The sequence below is a fragment of the Bos indicus x Bos taurus genome, chromosome 22 (genome assembly GCF_003369695.1).
Source record: "Bos indicus x Bos taurus breed Angus x Brahman F1 hybrid chromosome 22, Bos_hybrid_MaternalHap_v2.0, whole genome shotgun sequence".
NCBI classification, from domain to species: Eukaryota; Metazoa; Chordata; class Mammalia; order Artiodactyla; family Bovidae; genus Bos; species Bos indicus x Bos taurus.
This window is the reverse complement of record NC_040097.1, coordinates 58956689-58970736: the sequence shown is the minus strand read 5'-3', so window position 1 is coordinate 58970736 and position 14048 is coordinate 58956689. Positions and strand designations below refer to the sequence as shown.

The 14048-nt window shown below is 39.1% G+C and overlaps 1 protein-coding gene across 10 annotated transcripts in view; it reads right to left on the bottom strand.

Moving 5' to 3' along the window:
- The window catches only part of SLC4A7 (solute carrier family 4 member 7), a 123687-nt gene that overhangs the window by 64159 nt on the left and 45480 nt on the right, over positions 1-14048 (bottom strand). For 9 of the 10 annotated variants that reach the window (XM_027523456.1, XM_027523450.1, XM_027523447.1 and 6 more), the window contains exons 3-5: positions 9613-9759; positions 2618-2756; positions 1906-2066 (exon numbers count right to left, since the gene is read on the bottom strand). In XM_027523456.1, the coding sequence (XP_027379257.1) occupies positions 1906-2066; positions 2618-2756; positions 9613-9759 (447 nt within the window). The other variant, XM_027523452.1, reaches the window with a different exon arrangement.

The window sequence follows — 14048 nt, the reverse complement described above, 5'->3', positions numbered from 1 at the left end:
AGAATAAACAACCTCCTGGCGTCTAACCTGTTCTAATCCAAAGCCACCCCACCTCCTCCTCCCAGAGTAATCCTGCTGACACACATCGAGATCACTGCTGTTGCTCAGTCGCTCAGTTGTGTCCAACTCTTTGCGGCCTCATCAACTGTAGCCCACCACGCTCCCCGGTCCCTCACCATCTCCCAGAGTTTGCTCAAATTCATGCCCATTGAGTTGGTGATGCTATTCAACCATCTCATCCTCTGTCGCCCTTTTCTCCCTTCGCCTTCAATCTTTCTCAGCATCAGGATCTTTTCTAATGAGTTGGCTTTTCGCTTCAAGTGGCCAAAGTATCGGAATTTCTGCATCAGTCCTTCCAGTGAATATTCAGGACTGATTTCCTTTAGGATTGACTAGTTTGATCTCCGTGCAGTCCAAGGGACTCTCAAGAGTCTTCTCCAGCACCACAATTCGAAATTATCAATTTTCTGGCACTCAGCTTTCTTTATGGTCCAACTCTCACAGCCATACATGACTACTGGGAAAACCATAGCTTTGACTAGACGGACCTTTTCGGCAAAGCTTTCCTTCCAAGTTAACACCTTTTAGTATCATGGCTACAGTCAGTTTGCAGTGATTTTGGAGCCTAAGAAAGTCAAATCTGTCACTATTACCACTTTTTCCCCTTCTACTTGCCATGAAGTGGTAGGACCAGATGCCATGATCTTAGTTTTCTGAATGTTGAGCTTTAAGCCAGCTTTTTTCACTCTCCTCTTTCACCCTCATCAAGAGGCTCTTTAGTTCCTCTTCACTTTCTGGCATTACAGTGGTATCATCTGCATATCTGCTGCTGCTACTGCTAAGTCGCTTCAGTCGTGTCCGACTCTGTGTGACCCCAGAGATGGCAGCCCACCACCAGGCTCCGCCGTCCCTGGGATTCTCCAGGCAAAACACTGGAGTGGGTTGCCATTTCCTTCTCCAATGCATGAAAGAGAAAAGTGAAAGTGAAGTCACTCAGTCATGTCCGACTCTTCGCGACCCCATGGACTGCAGCCCACCAGGCTCCTCTGTCCATGGGATTCTCCAGGCGAGAGTACTGGAGGGGGTGCCACTGCCTTCTCCGTCTGCCTATCTGGGGTTATTGATATTTCTCTTGGCAAACTTAAATTCAACCTGTGATTCATCCTGCCCAGCATTTCACATGCTGTACGCTGCGTGTAAGCTAAATAAACAAGGTGAGAATACACAGCCTGGTTGTATCCTATTCCCAATACTGGACCAGTCAGTTGTTCCACATCTGGTAATATTCTCGTACTTAAAAATCACTGAGAACCAAAATGCCTATCAAATCAAACCCAATTTCTTAACCCAGTAATTCAAAGATAGTCGTAACTCACCTCTAATTTATTTTCCTGCAAATCTCAAGAAATCTGTGTACTCACAGAGAACTGACCTTCCTGAGATCATACCTGTTGGTACTTTCCAGCCTTCTCTTCCTTCTCTTCCTCGTCAGAACGCTTTTTTCCTCTCACACCACATTCCCCTTGCTGCCACATGTTCACATTCTATGGATATGTTACAGTTAATGTACCTTTTAGGTCTCCCCAGATACCACAGTCCAGAAACAAGGAAATGAAAAGCTCCTTCCTCTGCACCGCCAAAGAGCAGACTCCGGATCTTGCTTACAGCACGAGTCACAGTCTTCCTGACACTGTAGCTACATCTGTCTCAGTTCATCTTTCAGACTCCAAACTTACCAAGGATAAAAAGGGGTTATTTACGTCTAACTCTTCATACACAGCTTCATGCACAAAACAGAAGCTCAACATGTAACCATCAAATCAACGGTCTAGAATTCCACTTTATTTTCCTTATTTATCTCAACTTCACTGCAATTTAAACATAAAGAAGTCACTTTGTTGTCACCTGCTATTTCATCGAGAGTGCTTGCTCTCATATCCAGCATGACTGTTCCATTTAAGATGCAACTTCTTAGCTCAAAAAGACTATGTAAAGAAAGAGTTGCCACATAAGGTTTACTCCACCGGTCACCACCATCTTCAACGTCCTCTTCAAATTTCAGCCATCTGAAATGTATAATGTATACAAATATGTTACAAATAGTGATGATTCTGTTAAATATGATAAATGCAAGCATATTCTTATAAAGAGAAAAAAAGATCACCATCACCAAAATAAAATTTTTATACACACTTTTACAAATTAAGCTAATGGTCTGTAACATTGAGAGTCACTAGATCTTGGCAGTTCCTCTTTCTAGTCCAGCTGTCACAACAGTAAGTCTATAGAAACAAATTCTGGAATTCCATCGTGTCAACTTCCAATCTTATTTTAAACTTTAAATATGCAAAATGTCTTCTCAGATTTTTTTCTCTAATTAAAGACATGAAAATCTACAGTTAACATAATTCCTTTTGTGTTCTATTATGGTATTAAGAATTATTTAATGAAACAAATTATGAGAATAAAGAGAAAAATTAAATACTGAATTTCTAGACACAGGGAAATTCTCTACTCATTGTTTTAAAGCATTGTGTGTCTCATAATTTCAGTTTTATGTTTTCATTACTCAAAGAAACCAAGCAGCAGCAGCTGAAAGCATCGAGAGCGTCACCACCTGGCAGTTTCCTTCCATTCGTACTCCTCTCCATCTCTGTAGCAGAGCTCGTCCATCTCCGTGAAGAGGTCGTGGGGGATGTGCTCCTCGTCATCGTCCTCAGTGCCGAGGATGAACTGGACTCTCTGGGATGGCGTGTCTTGACAAAAATCAGAATTTAAAGAAGCACACTCAAAAATCTTCCTCAGTTAATACAAAGGTAAATTAAATACAGAATTTCCAGAAGTGAGGAAATTCTCTACTCACTGTTTTGTTACAAATATATTCCATTAAAACAAATTTCTTCTGATTATTATTAAAATAATACAATTCTGAAAGGAAATAAGGGCCAACAATCTGGAACAAAAGAATTTCACAGAACGATCACCTCTACAGATGGAAAAGAAAAACCGTATGTTAAAGATAACTCATACTAGTCTTCAACAAACTTCTGTAAAAACAAAGTAAGCAACATCCAAAACCAAGAAAACACTGTGCATAAGAACAGGACTTTTCCCTCACCAAAAATAGATGGAAATGTTAGACAACATACAACATTTAAAATAGTTAATTCAAGTTCAAAAGTTAAAAAAAAAAAATCCCTGAGTTCCAAAAAAAAAAATGATGAGAAAACACAAAACTCCTTTTCTTACTCTTATGGAAAAGCAAGTTTGTCTCTGAGGCCAGAGACGTAGGACAGGTCACTGCCACTCATGACCCCTGAGTTTATCTGTGTGGATAAATCTGTGCGGGAATCTGTTAGGATTCCCAACCAAGAAATTAACATACATTCTAGCCCAGAACAGCTGAAAGCCACAGGGGCCCCAGAATAAATACATAAGCATACAACAACACGCATCAATTAAAAACAAAATCAAATTCTTCCAGATATGAGAGAGGATGTCAAATTCAAATTTTACATCTAAGTAAACAAACCTCCAGGAACTTAAAACCCCAACAGGGAAATTAAAACAGGTTACAAAGCAGATTACAACTGTTAAAGGAAAAGAGAGATGTGAGGAGGAGGTTATACAAAATGCATTAATGACAAGACAAAAACACACAAGGTTAAGAGATACAGAAAACAGAATAAGCTAGTCAAATAGGAAAAACACCAGAAAGAGGAAAACGTAAAGGACAGCGGAAGAGGCGTTCGCAATGCAAAGCTGTACAGTATGCACGTGGCGTGGCTCTTCACAGAAGGGGATATTCTGGGACCAACACACGGCAAACCACGGTGTGACTGGGCTTCCTAACGCCTGGCTCAACAGTTAGGTCTTATGTATCTTTTGTGAAATTTATCCCCAAATGATTTTTCTGGTGCTACTGTGTCAGTATTTAGTTCATTTTCTGATTGCTCACTGCTCTTATACAGAAATACAGTTGATTCTATACCCTGATTTTGTATCCTGCAACCTTGCTAAGCTCATATATTTTTGTAGCTTTGCAGATTACTTAGGATTTGCTACCTATGTGATTCTGTAATTGTGAATAAAGACAATTTTACATCCTCAGTTTTCTTCTGGATGTATTTCATTTCTTTCTTGCCTTATTCCACTGGAGAGGTGTGCCAGTACCATGCTGAACACAAGGGGTGAGAGAGGACAGCCTGCTTTTTCCCAATTCATGGGGAGAAAACCTTGAGTGGCCCACCTGCATTTCTAGATGCTCCTATCACACTGAGGAAGCTTCCTAATATTCCTAGTATGTTACGGGAATTTTATCATGAATGGGGGGTGGAATTTTTCTGTCTTACTGATATGATTACATGGGGTTTTTCTGCTTTATACTGTTAATAAGTTTACATTGATACAGATGTTTAAATTTTAAAAATGACCCTGAACTTCCACTTGTTTATCAATTTCCTATTGCTGCTACAGTCAATTGCCACAAATTCGGTGCCTTAAATAACATCAATTTATTCTCTTATAGTTGTGGAGACCATAAGTCCAAAATGGGTTTTATGCAGGGCTAAAACCATGGGGATGGTTCCTCCTGGAGGCTCCAGGTTCTGGAGGCTGCCTACATTCCTCTGGTCTGGACCCCTCCCACTGTATCAATACCACCACTGTCTTCCTTTGATCTTTTGACTCCTTGTGATTAAATCTGGCTCATCTCCATTAATCCAGCATGATCTCTGCGACTCAAAATCCTTTAATTTATCCACACCTGTAAACTCACCTTTGCTAAATATGGCTGACACTCACAGATTCCGGACATTAGGGACACAGACAAGGCGGGGCCACTACTCAGCATACTACTGTCATGATGGATTCGCTCTCCTAAATACTGGTGGGAAAAGGTGGGACTTCTGAATCTACATTTGTGAGAAATAACTAGTGTGCAGTTTTATTCTAACATCTTCATCAAGTTTTGGTACCAGGGTAACGCTGGCTTCACAAGATGACTGGGAAGTGAGGAAGTTTTCTAATATTCCTAGTTTGCTATTCCTAGTTTTGTCATCTTTAATAATCGGGCAGAGTTTGTGTTATTTCTTACTTTTATATGTTGCTATGTATGGGGGAGAAAATGTTCATCATGGAAATGTATGAGACTCCAAATTTAATTTCTTTTTCTACATGTAGGGTAATTGAAGTTACCCATTTCTGCTTAATAGCATGTAATCCTAAAATACTTCCTCATTTAATCTGCAGTATCAATTTTGTTGCCATAGAATCATTTATAATAGTCCCTTCTTAATTTGTAGAATCTGTACTGAAAATTTCTGCTGCTGGATTTGTGTCTTTTTTCCCTTTACATGATCAGTCTGGCTATTTAGATTTATCAATTTTATTGATCTTTTCAAACAACCAGATTTCGGTCTGATTGATTTTTGCTAATATTGGTCTAATTTTTATTTAATTCATTTTTTCTCTCATTTCAATTATTTCTTTTCCTTATTTTGGTTGAATTTGCTCTATTTGTTCCTTCAATTTCTTAAGTTACAAGCTTAAATCACTGATTAGGTCTTTCCTTTTTTCTAATATAAAGATAAAATGCTATACATTTTTCTTTAAGCACTGCTTCAGCTACACCTGACAAATTTCAACATATAGACATCCTCACTTTGCAGAGAGCCATGCTAAATGAGGGCTGTGCATCTCAAAACTATGTCCTCACTTTGAAGAATGTCCTCCCAGTCACTGCCTATACTGGGTTTTCATCTTCATGAATTCAAGATACTTTCTAACTTCTATTGTGATTGCACTTAAACCATGAGTTACTGAGAAGCTTTGCATTTAATTTCCAAGTATCTGGGTATTTACCTCAGTATGTTTCTAGGTTAATTCTATTGTGGTCAGAGAATGTACTTTCAGTCTTTTCAAATGTACTGACTTGTTTTATGGCCTCCTAGAATATGATCTTGGTAAATCTTCAATATGCACTTGTAAAGAACATATATTTTGCTGTGGTTGAGTTCTATACGTGTGACTATCAGCCTGACAGTGTTACTTAGGTTTTCCACATCCTTACTGATTTTTTGTTCACTTGTTCTATCCATTACTGAGGAAGGAGAATTGTTATTTCCAACTATACTTGTCAATTTCTCATTTTCCAACTTTATCAGTTTTTGCCTCATGGATTTTGAAGCTATGTAGGACGGTTACATCTTGGTTTCAACAATCTGATATGTGGGATTTGGTGGTTTTCTTCATGTTTCTTCTCCTTGGGCTTTGCTGAACTCCTTGGACCTGTGAGTTCAGAGATTTAATTACTTTTGGAAATTTTTCTGGCACTCCAACTATATATATGTTAGACTACCTAAACTGGTATTATCTGACAAATTACTGATGCTATTTATTGGTTTTTCAGCTTTTGTTTTCTGTTTCATTTTGATTAGTTTCTATCACAATCTCTTCAAAAATCACTAATCTTTCTTGTTCTATAATGTCAAATCATCTGTTAATCTTATCTGCTGTACTATTCATTTCAAATATATATTTTTCATGTGTAGAAGTTCCATTTGGGACTTTCATATATTTTCAGCTTTGTTCCTCATCAGTCTATTTTTCTCTCTCCCTTTATTTTAATAAATAAAGAGCATTTATTATACTGCTTCAACATGCTTCCTTTAGAATTCCATTAAGTCTGTCATTTCTGGATCTGTTCCAACTGATTCATTTTTCTCTTGGTTATGCCTACTTTCCTACTTCACTATATTTCAAATAAGTTGTGAATGTCAGATATTGTGCACTTCACATGGTTACATGCTAGGTTTTACTCTATTTCTTTTAGTAGTACTAGAGTTTGTTCTGACATGCAGAAACTTAAGGTCAATTCAATTCTTTCAAGAATTGAATTCAATTTCTTTCTACTATAAAATTTTTTTTATAGTAGATTCACTGCAGTCTTGAGTGTAAAACGCAGTCAATACCCTTCCGAGACCTCCACCCTCAGAATGGTGGGAACTCATCCTGTGCCTCGTCTTCATGTGAAATCCAGGATCCATTCACTGCACCTGCTTTCGGGAAGCCATCTGCAAGCCCCAGACAGTGTTCTGTCACACACGCCCACGTGAGTGCTCAGCCAAAGACTGGAGAGTGCCCTTCCTCAGACCTTTAGAACTCTCTATGTGCAGCTCTCTATTTTCTGGCACTCTACATCTTAAATGCTAACGTTGTAGGCCTCCCCAATCCCAGCCTATCTCCTCAACCCTGAGAGCTGCGAGGCTCTGTCCCAGCTCCTCATGTTGCAGCCTGGGAACCACGTCGCTTGATGAGCTCAGGAACCACAGGGCCCATCTCACTGCTTCCCCTCTCACAGAGCTCAGTGTCCTGTGCTGCCTATTGTCCAGTGTCTGAAAATTACTATTTCAAACACTTTGTGCAGTTTTCCAGCTATTTAAAATTGGAATGCAATTTCAATTCCTATTATTCCATCATGTCCAGAAGCAGCAGATCAGCATAATCTCTTTTTAGAGAGTCAGGGGAGGAAAGAATCCACTTCATTCACAGCAATTTCTAGGATACAGACTGGCAGTTGAAACCAAAATAAACCCACTTCTGTGGCATAAAACTTTTCTAGGCATAATAACTCCATGAAAAAGTCACAAATATTTTCTCCACCAAATATATTTTTCAAACCACTATATTTAGACTTCAAATGTCAGACCTCCGCTTGAACGTTCATTAAATCGCCTAACCAGGTGAACATATAAACATAATTTAGTAAAAATTTTTTCTATTAAAAAATATTGTGTACCTTTTTACTCACAATGAAATAAAGAAGCATATTCATCTACTCACGAAGTAAAATATTCTAAACTGAATGGATCATCACATGGAATAGCAGAATACTTGTTGCTCAGTCACATCTGACTCTTTGCCACCCCAAGGACTGTATGGAGCCTGCCACACTCCTCCGTCCACTGGATTCTCCAGATGAGAATACTGGAGTGGGCTGCCATTTCCTTCTCCAGGGGGATGTTCCAACCCAGGGATTGAATCCATGTCTCCTGCTTGGCAGGTAGATTCTCTACCATTGAGCCACCTGCGAAGCCCAGCAAGATACTTCTCAACTACCAATAGCATCAGGGGCATCAGAGTCCACTAGTGATCTTTTCTAAAATGAGCATCGACTTTGCCTTTGCTAGTGACGTTATCTTTTTTGGCTATTCGACCACTTAATATTGATAGAGTTTATCGGGCTGTCAGTATCTCTTAGGACTGGTGAAGAGATTCCCATCATGTAGCCTCTCTAAGTTGAGGCTTCTCCATCTATACAATGAAAACACCACCACCAATCTTTGGTTTTTTTAAATGCTGAGAATCAAAGGGCATATGTCAAGGGCTTTGTGGAATAGTTCGCAGAAACAGAAGTTCGTATTTTACTAGGCCATCAGTATTTCCCTTCCTTCAGTCATGACATAAGCTGTATAACACACAGTAATTCTTTCACTCTTCAACAAAACCGTTTTTTAGCACAGCACCCACGTGCCATGGGGTGCAGCTCTCTTGGCTCCTGAGAGCACACAACAGGACCTATGGTGCAGACAGCCGCAAGGGCCACAATGTCCTCAGAAACCAATGATGCCCTGGATGTCAGCTGAGCACATGTCTAAGGTCCCGCTCAAGCCGCACAGCTATTCTTTCTGCTTCTCGCCTTTCCAGCTCTCAGCGCCACTTAAACAACCAGCAATCGTTATTATCAGATATTATTAACTTTCTTTCCTCTACTATATGCCTTTTTCCCTAAGATTCCCAACATTTACTGTGTCCGCTGGCACTTCTTTATTGCTCTGCTCTCAAGCAAAAAGTCTTGTCTTTCTAAAGACATACTATCTAATCAAAGCACTCTTTTTTTTTCCACAAAAAACCAAGTAATCCAGCATAAGGGATAAAATCTAATTAAAATAAATACATTTAAATAAAAAAAAAATCTTCTGGTCAAAAAATGTACTTAAAAATGAAAACTCTTAAAAATTTCAATCTCTTCCAGGAGCCTAAGGATTCCAGATATTTGTTCACTGCATATGTAAATAATGAAACATATAATAGAGAAAAGGAAATAGAAACCCTCCTAAACTGAATTTGAAGTGCCAAGACTCAACATTTACAATTCCAAGGCTAGAATACAATAAAGAAACCAAAATCCCTTACTTTTTTCACCCATCTCAAGTAGATCTTAAGCTATAAACTAAGCATTTTTCTTAAAGAAAAAAATATTCTTACTTCAATTACTACTTCTCAACGCATATAATATGTAAATTATAGAAATATGATTTTTAAGAGGAAATGTCTATTTAAAAATAAAATTTCCAGGAAAGCACCTTAAAGCGTCAGTGGAGACTTGCCCAGGACAGAACTCCCACCCCTCTCACTGTAAGAAGGAGACTCCTGTGCCCAGGACAGAGCTCCCACTCCTCTTACCATAAGAAGGAGACTCCCGTGCCCAGGACGGAACCCCCACCCCTCTTACCGTAAGAAGGAGACTCCCGTGCCCAGGACAGAGCTCCCACCCCTCTTACCATAAGAAGGAGACTCCCGTGCCCAGGACAGAGCTCCCACCCCTCTCACCGTAAGAAGGAGACTCCCGTCCGTCCTCTCTGTCCGAGTCCTTGTCTTTCCTCCTCCGGTGGTGATGTTTGTGTCCGCGATGCCTGTGACGCCGGCGACTCTCTTTACTAAACGGGACGTGAACGCCGATGTACACAGCTCGATGGCCTGGTAAGACGTTCAGAAACATTACTAGCAGGCCTCATTTTACAGTCACCCTGCTTTTTACAAACTGAAGGTTTGTGGCAACCTTGCACTGAGCCAACCTATCGGCACCATCTTCCCAACAGCATTTGCTCACTCCCTCTCTGTGTCGTGCTTTGGTAGTAACTCTGGCAATGATTCAAACTTCTCCATTAGTATTATATTTATTATGGTGATCTGTGATCAGTGATCTTTGATGTGATTATTGCGACTGTTTGAGGGCAACACAAGCCATGCCCATACAAGGTGGCAACCTTACTTGATAAATGTGTGTGTTCTGATGGCTCCATGGACTGGCCATCCCCTCACCTCTCTCCTTCTCCTCGGGCCTCCCTGTTCTCTGAGACACAGTGATGCTGAAAACAGGCCAGTTAATAGCCTTACAACACCTCCAAGTAGTCAAGTGAAAGGAAAAGTCACATGTCTCTTTCTTTAAATCAGAAGTTAGAAATAATTAAGCTTAGTAAGGAAGGCATGTCGAAAACCAAGAGAGGCCTAAAGCCAGGCCTCTTGTGCCAAATTGTCAAGAAGTGGATACAAAAGAAAGTCTTGAAGGAAATTAAAAATGCTACTCTAGTGAACACATAAACGATAAGAAACTGAAATGACCTTACTGTTGATATGGAGAAAGTTTTAGTGGTCTGGATAGAATCTAGATGAAACAGCTTTCTATTGGAAGAAGATGCCAACTGGGACTTTCACAGCTAGAGAGGAGTCAGTACTTGGTTTCAAAGCTTCAGAGGACTGGCTGACTCTCTAATGCAGCTGGTGACATGAAGCTGAAACCAATGTTCTTTAACCATCTGAAAGCCTAGGGCCCTTAAGAATTATGCTTTTCCTTTCACTTATTTTATTTAACTCTAGTTGATTTACAATAGTATGTTAATTTCAGCTGTATAGCTTTAGATTCTTTTCCATTATAGGTTTTACAAAGCCTGGATGACAGCACATCAGTTGACAACACAGTTTACTCAACATTTTAAGCCCACTGTTGAGACCTACTGTTCAGAAAAAAAATTACTTTCAAAATATGACTGTTCATTCACACAACATCTGGACACCCAAGAACTCTGGTGGAGATGGACAAAGAGGTTAATGGTGTTTTCATGCCTGATAACACAACATCCATTCTGCAGCTCATGAATCAAGCAGTCATTTCAACTTTCGAGTCTTATTATTTAAGAAATATATTTTGTAAGGCTACAGCCGCCATGGGTAGTGATTCCTCCAACGGATCTGGGCAAAATCAATTGAAAACCTTCTGGAAAGGATTCACCATTCTAGCTGCCTTGAGGAACATTCAAGATTCATGGAAAGAGGTCAAAGTATCAACATTAACAGAGGAGTTTTTGAAAGAAGTTGATTCCAACCCTCCTGGATGACTTTGAGGGGCTCAAGCCTTCAGTGGAAGAAGTCGCTGCAGATGTGGTGGAAACGGCAAAAGAGCTAGATTTAGAAGTGGAGCCTGAAGATGGGAATGAATCACTGCATCTCCTGATAAAATCTGAATGGATAAAGAGCTGCTTCCTACTGATGAGTAAAATAAGTGGTTTCTTTGGATGAAGTCTATTCCAGTGAAGCTGCTGTGAAGCCTGTTGAAATGACAAGAGAGGAATTAGAAGACTACATCAACTTACTTGATAAAAGTAAAAGGGTTTGAGAGGACTGACTCTAATTTTGAAAGACATTCTACTGTGGGTCAGATGCTATCACAGTACTGCAGGGTACAGAGAAATCATCTGTGAATAAACAAGGTGGCAGACTTTATTGTTGTTGTATTTTAAGAAATTCATCCCAAGCTTTAGCAACCACGACCCTGATCAGCCACCAACATCAAGTCCAAACCCTCTGCCAACAAAAAGGTTATGACACACTGAAGGTGTAAGTGATGGTTAGCATTTTTTAGCAATAAAGTATTTTTTAAGTTAAGGCAGATACTTTGTTTTTTAGACATAATGTTATTGCACATTTAACAGACTATGATATAGCATGAACCTAATCTTTATATGCACTGGGAAACCAAAAAAATTACTGTGACTCACTTTGTTGCAGTAGTCTGGAACCAAACCTACAATACCTTCAAGTATTGCCAGTATTAGGTTTCCAAAAAGGGAAAAAGGAGTTATAAACAAAAGAATACCAAATTCTACTTTGATGGAAAAGCATTACATATAAGCTCATGAAATTAACAATGCTAGTCTCCTGTTGGGGCTTCCCTGGTGGCTCAGAGGATAAAGCATCTGCCTGCAATGCAGGAGACCCGGGTTCGATCCCTGGGTTGGGAGGATCCCCTGGAGAAGGAAATGGCAACCCATTCCAGTATTCTTGCCTGGAGAATCCCATGGACACAACAGTCCATGGGGTCGCAAAGAGTCGGACACGACTGAGCGTCTCTTATTTTACAGAGCACTACATAAAATATTACATCAAAGGCTAATGCCATCAACTGATAAGCATACTAGATATACATATATGTATACTAGATATACATATAAGAATACTAGATATTCTGTAAGTATTCATGTGCAAGTTTGAAAAGAAATTTTGAGAAAGAAGAACTTGGCCCACCTGAAATCATACTATGTAGACATCAATGTTTTCCATCTACATTTACAGTCAATCCTACTTAGTAGGTCCTTAAGATATATGCTTTAATAATGATTATTCACAAATGGATAGTTGTAAATATTTATTAAGTTTTGAAAATCTCAAATTAGTAAGGTCCAAATTAATGAGAGATACATAAAGTTTAAACAATCCAAATACTCTAATTAAAGGGTGGAAATTGTCAGACTGGATTAAAAAGCAATAAAATAAGGTTATAATATACTTTTAGAATAGAAAAAGCTACCTCTGATGTTGCATTATCCTAGTTTTGTATTCAGACCAAAAAACAGTTATGAACAAAAAGGTCCTATATATCACAAGGAACTATACACAATATCCTGTCACAAACCATAATGGAACAGAATATACATTAAAGAAGAATGCATATATGTGTATAATCGAGTCACTCTGCTGTACAGCAGAGATTGGCACAACACTGGAAATCAACTATATACTTCAATTAAAAAATTAAATTTAAAAAAGTGATGAAAGACAGTCCCTGCTCTTTGCCCACTAAATGAAACTCAATCAGGCCAGCTGACAGCTCACAGCACTATATCCAACAGTGAGAAGGAGAAACTTGATTTCTTAAATTGTTTAAATGAGGTTCCTGTGTAAAGTTGTGATAGGGGAAAGGGGATGGAGACCACAAGTTTAACTCATCTGCAGCTGTGCAAAACCCATCTGGCAGAGAGCTGCTTTCTCTATGTACAACATAAAATAGTTAATGTTGAAATATAAACTGTTCAGGGCATTCTTTTTCTAATAATACCTGTAAGATGGTCAGAAAAAAAAACACAAGAAACTCAAGATCTTTATTTTTAGATGAGATTTGAAAGTAATCAATTCTCATTATTCATGGATTCTGCATTTGTAAATATGCCTACCCACTAAAATTTATTTGTAATCCCAAAATCAATACTCATGGTGATTTCTCAGTCATTTACAAATATGCACAGAGTAAAAAGAATTTGAGTTGCCTGACACACATGTTCAATTATTATAAAAAAATTATCAGAAAAGTCCCAAATGAAAGCATACAAATATAATGATTGCATGATGACAGATGGTAACTAGACTTACCATGGTGATCAATTTGTAATGAGTCAGTTCAGTTCAGTCGCTCAGTCGTGTATGACTCTTTGCGACCCCATGGACCCCAGGCTTCCCTGTCCATCACCAACTCCAGAAACTTACTCAAATTCATGTCCATCAAATCAGTGATGCCATCCAACCATCTCATCCTCTGCCGTCCCCTTCTCCTCCTGCCTTCAATCTCACCCAGCATCAGGGTCTTTTCCAATGAGTGAGTTCTTTGCATCAGGTGGCTAAAGTATTAGTTTCAGCTTCAGCATCAGTCCTTCCAAAGAATATTCAGGGCTGATTTCCTTTAGGTTTGACTGGTTGGATCTCCTTGCAGTCCAAGGGACTCTCAAGAGTCTTCTCCAACACCACAGTTCAAAAGCATCAATTCTTCAGCACTCAGCTTTCTTTACAGTCCAACTCTCACTTCTATACATGACTACTGGAAAAACCCTAGCTTTGACTAGACAGACTTTTGTTGGCAAGGTAATATCTCTGCTTTTTAATATGCTGTCTAGGTTGGTCATAGCTTTTCTTCCAAGGACCAAGTGTCTTTTAATTTC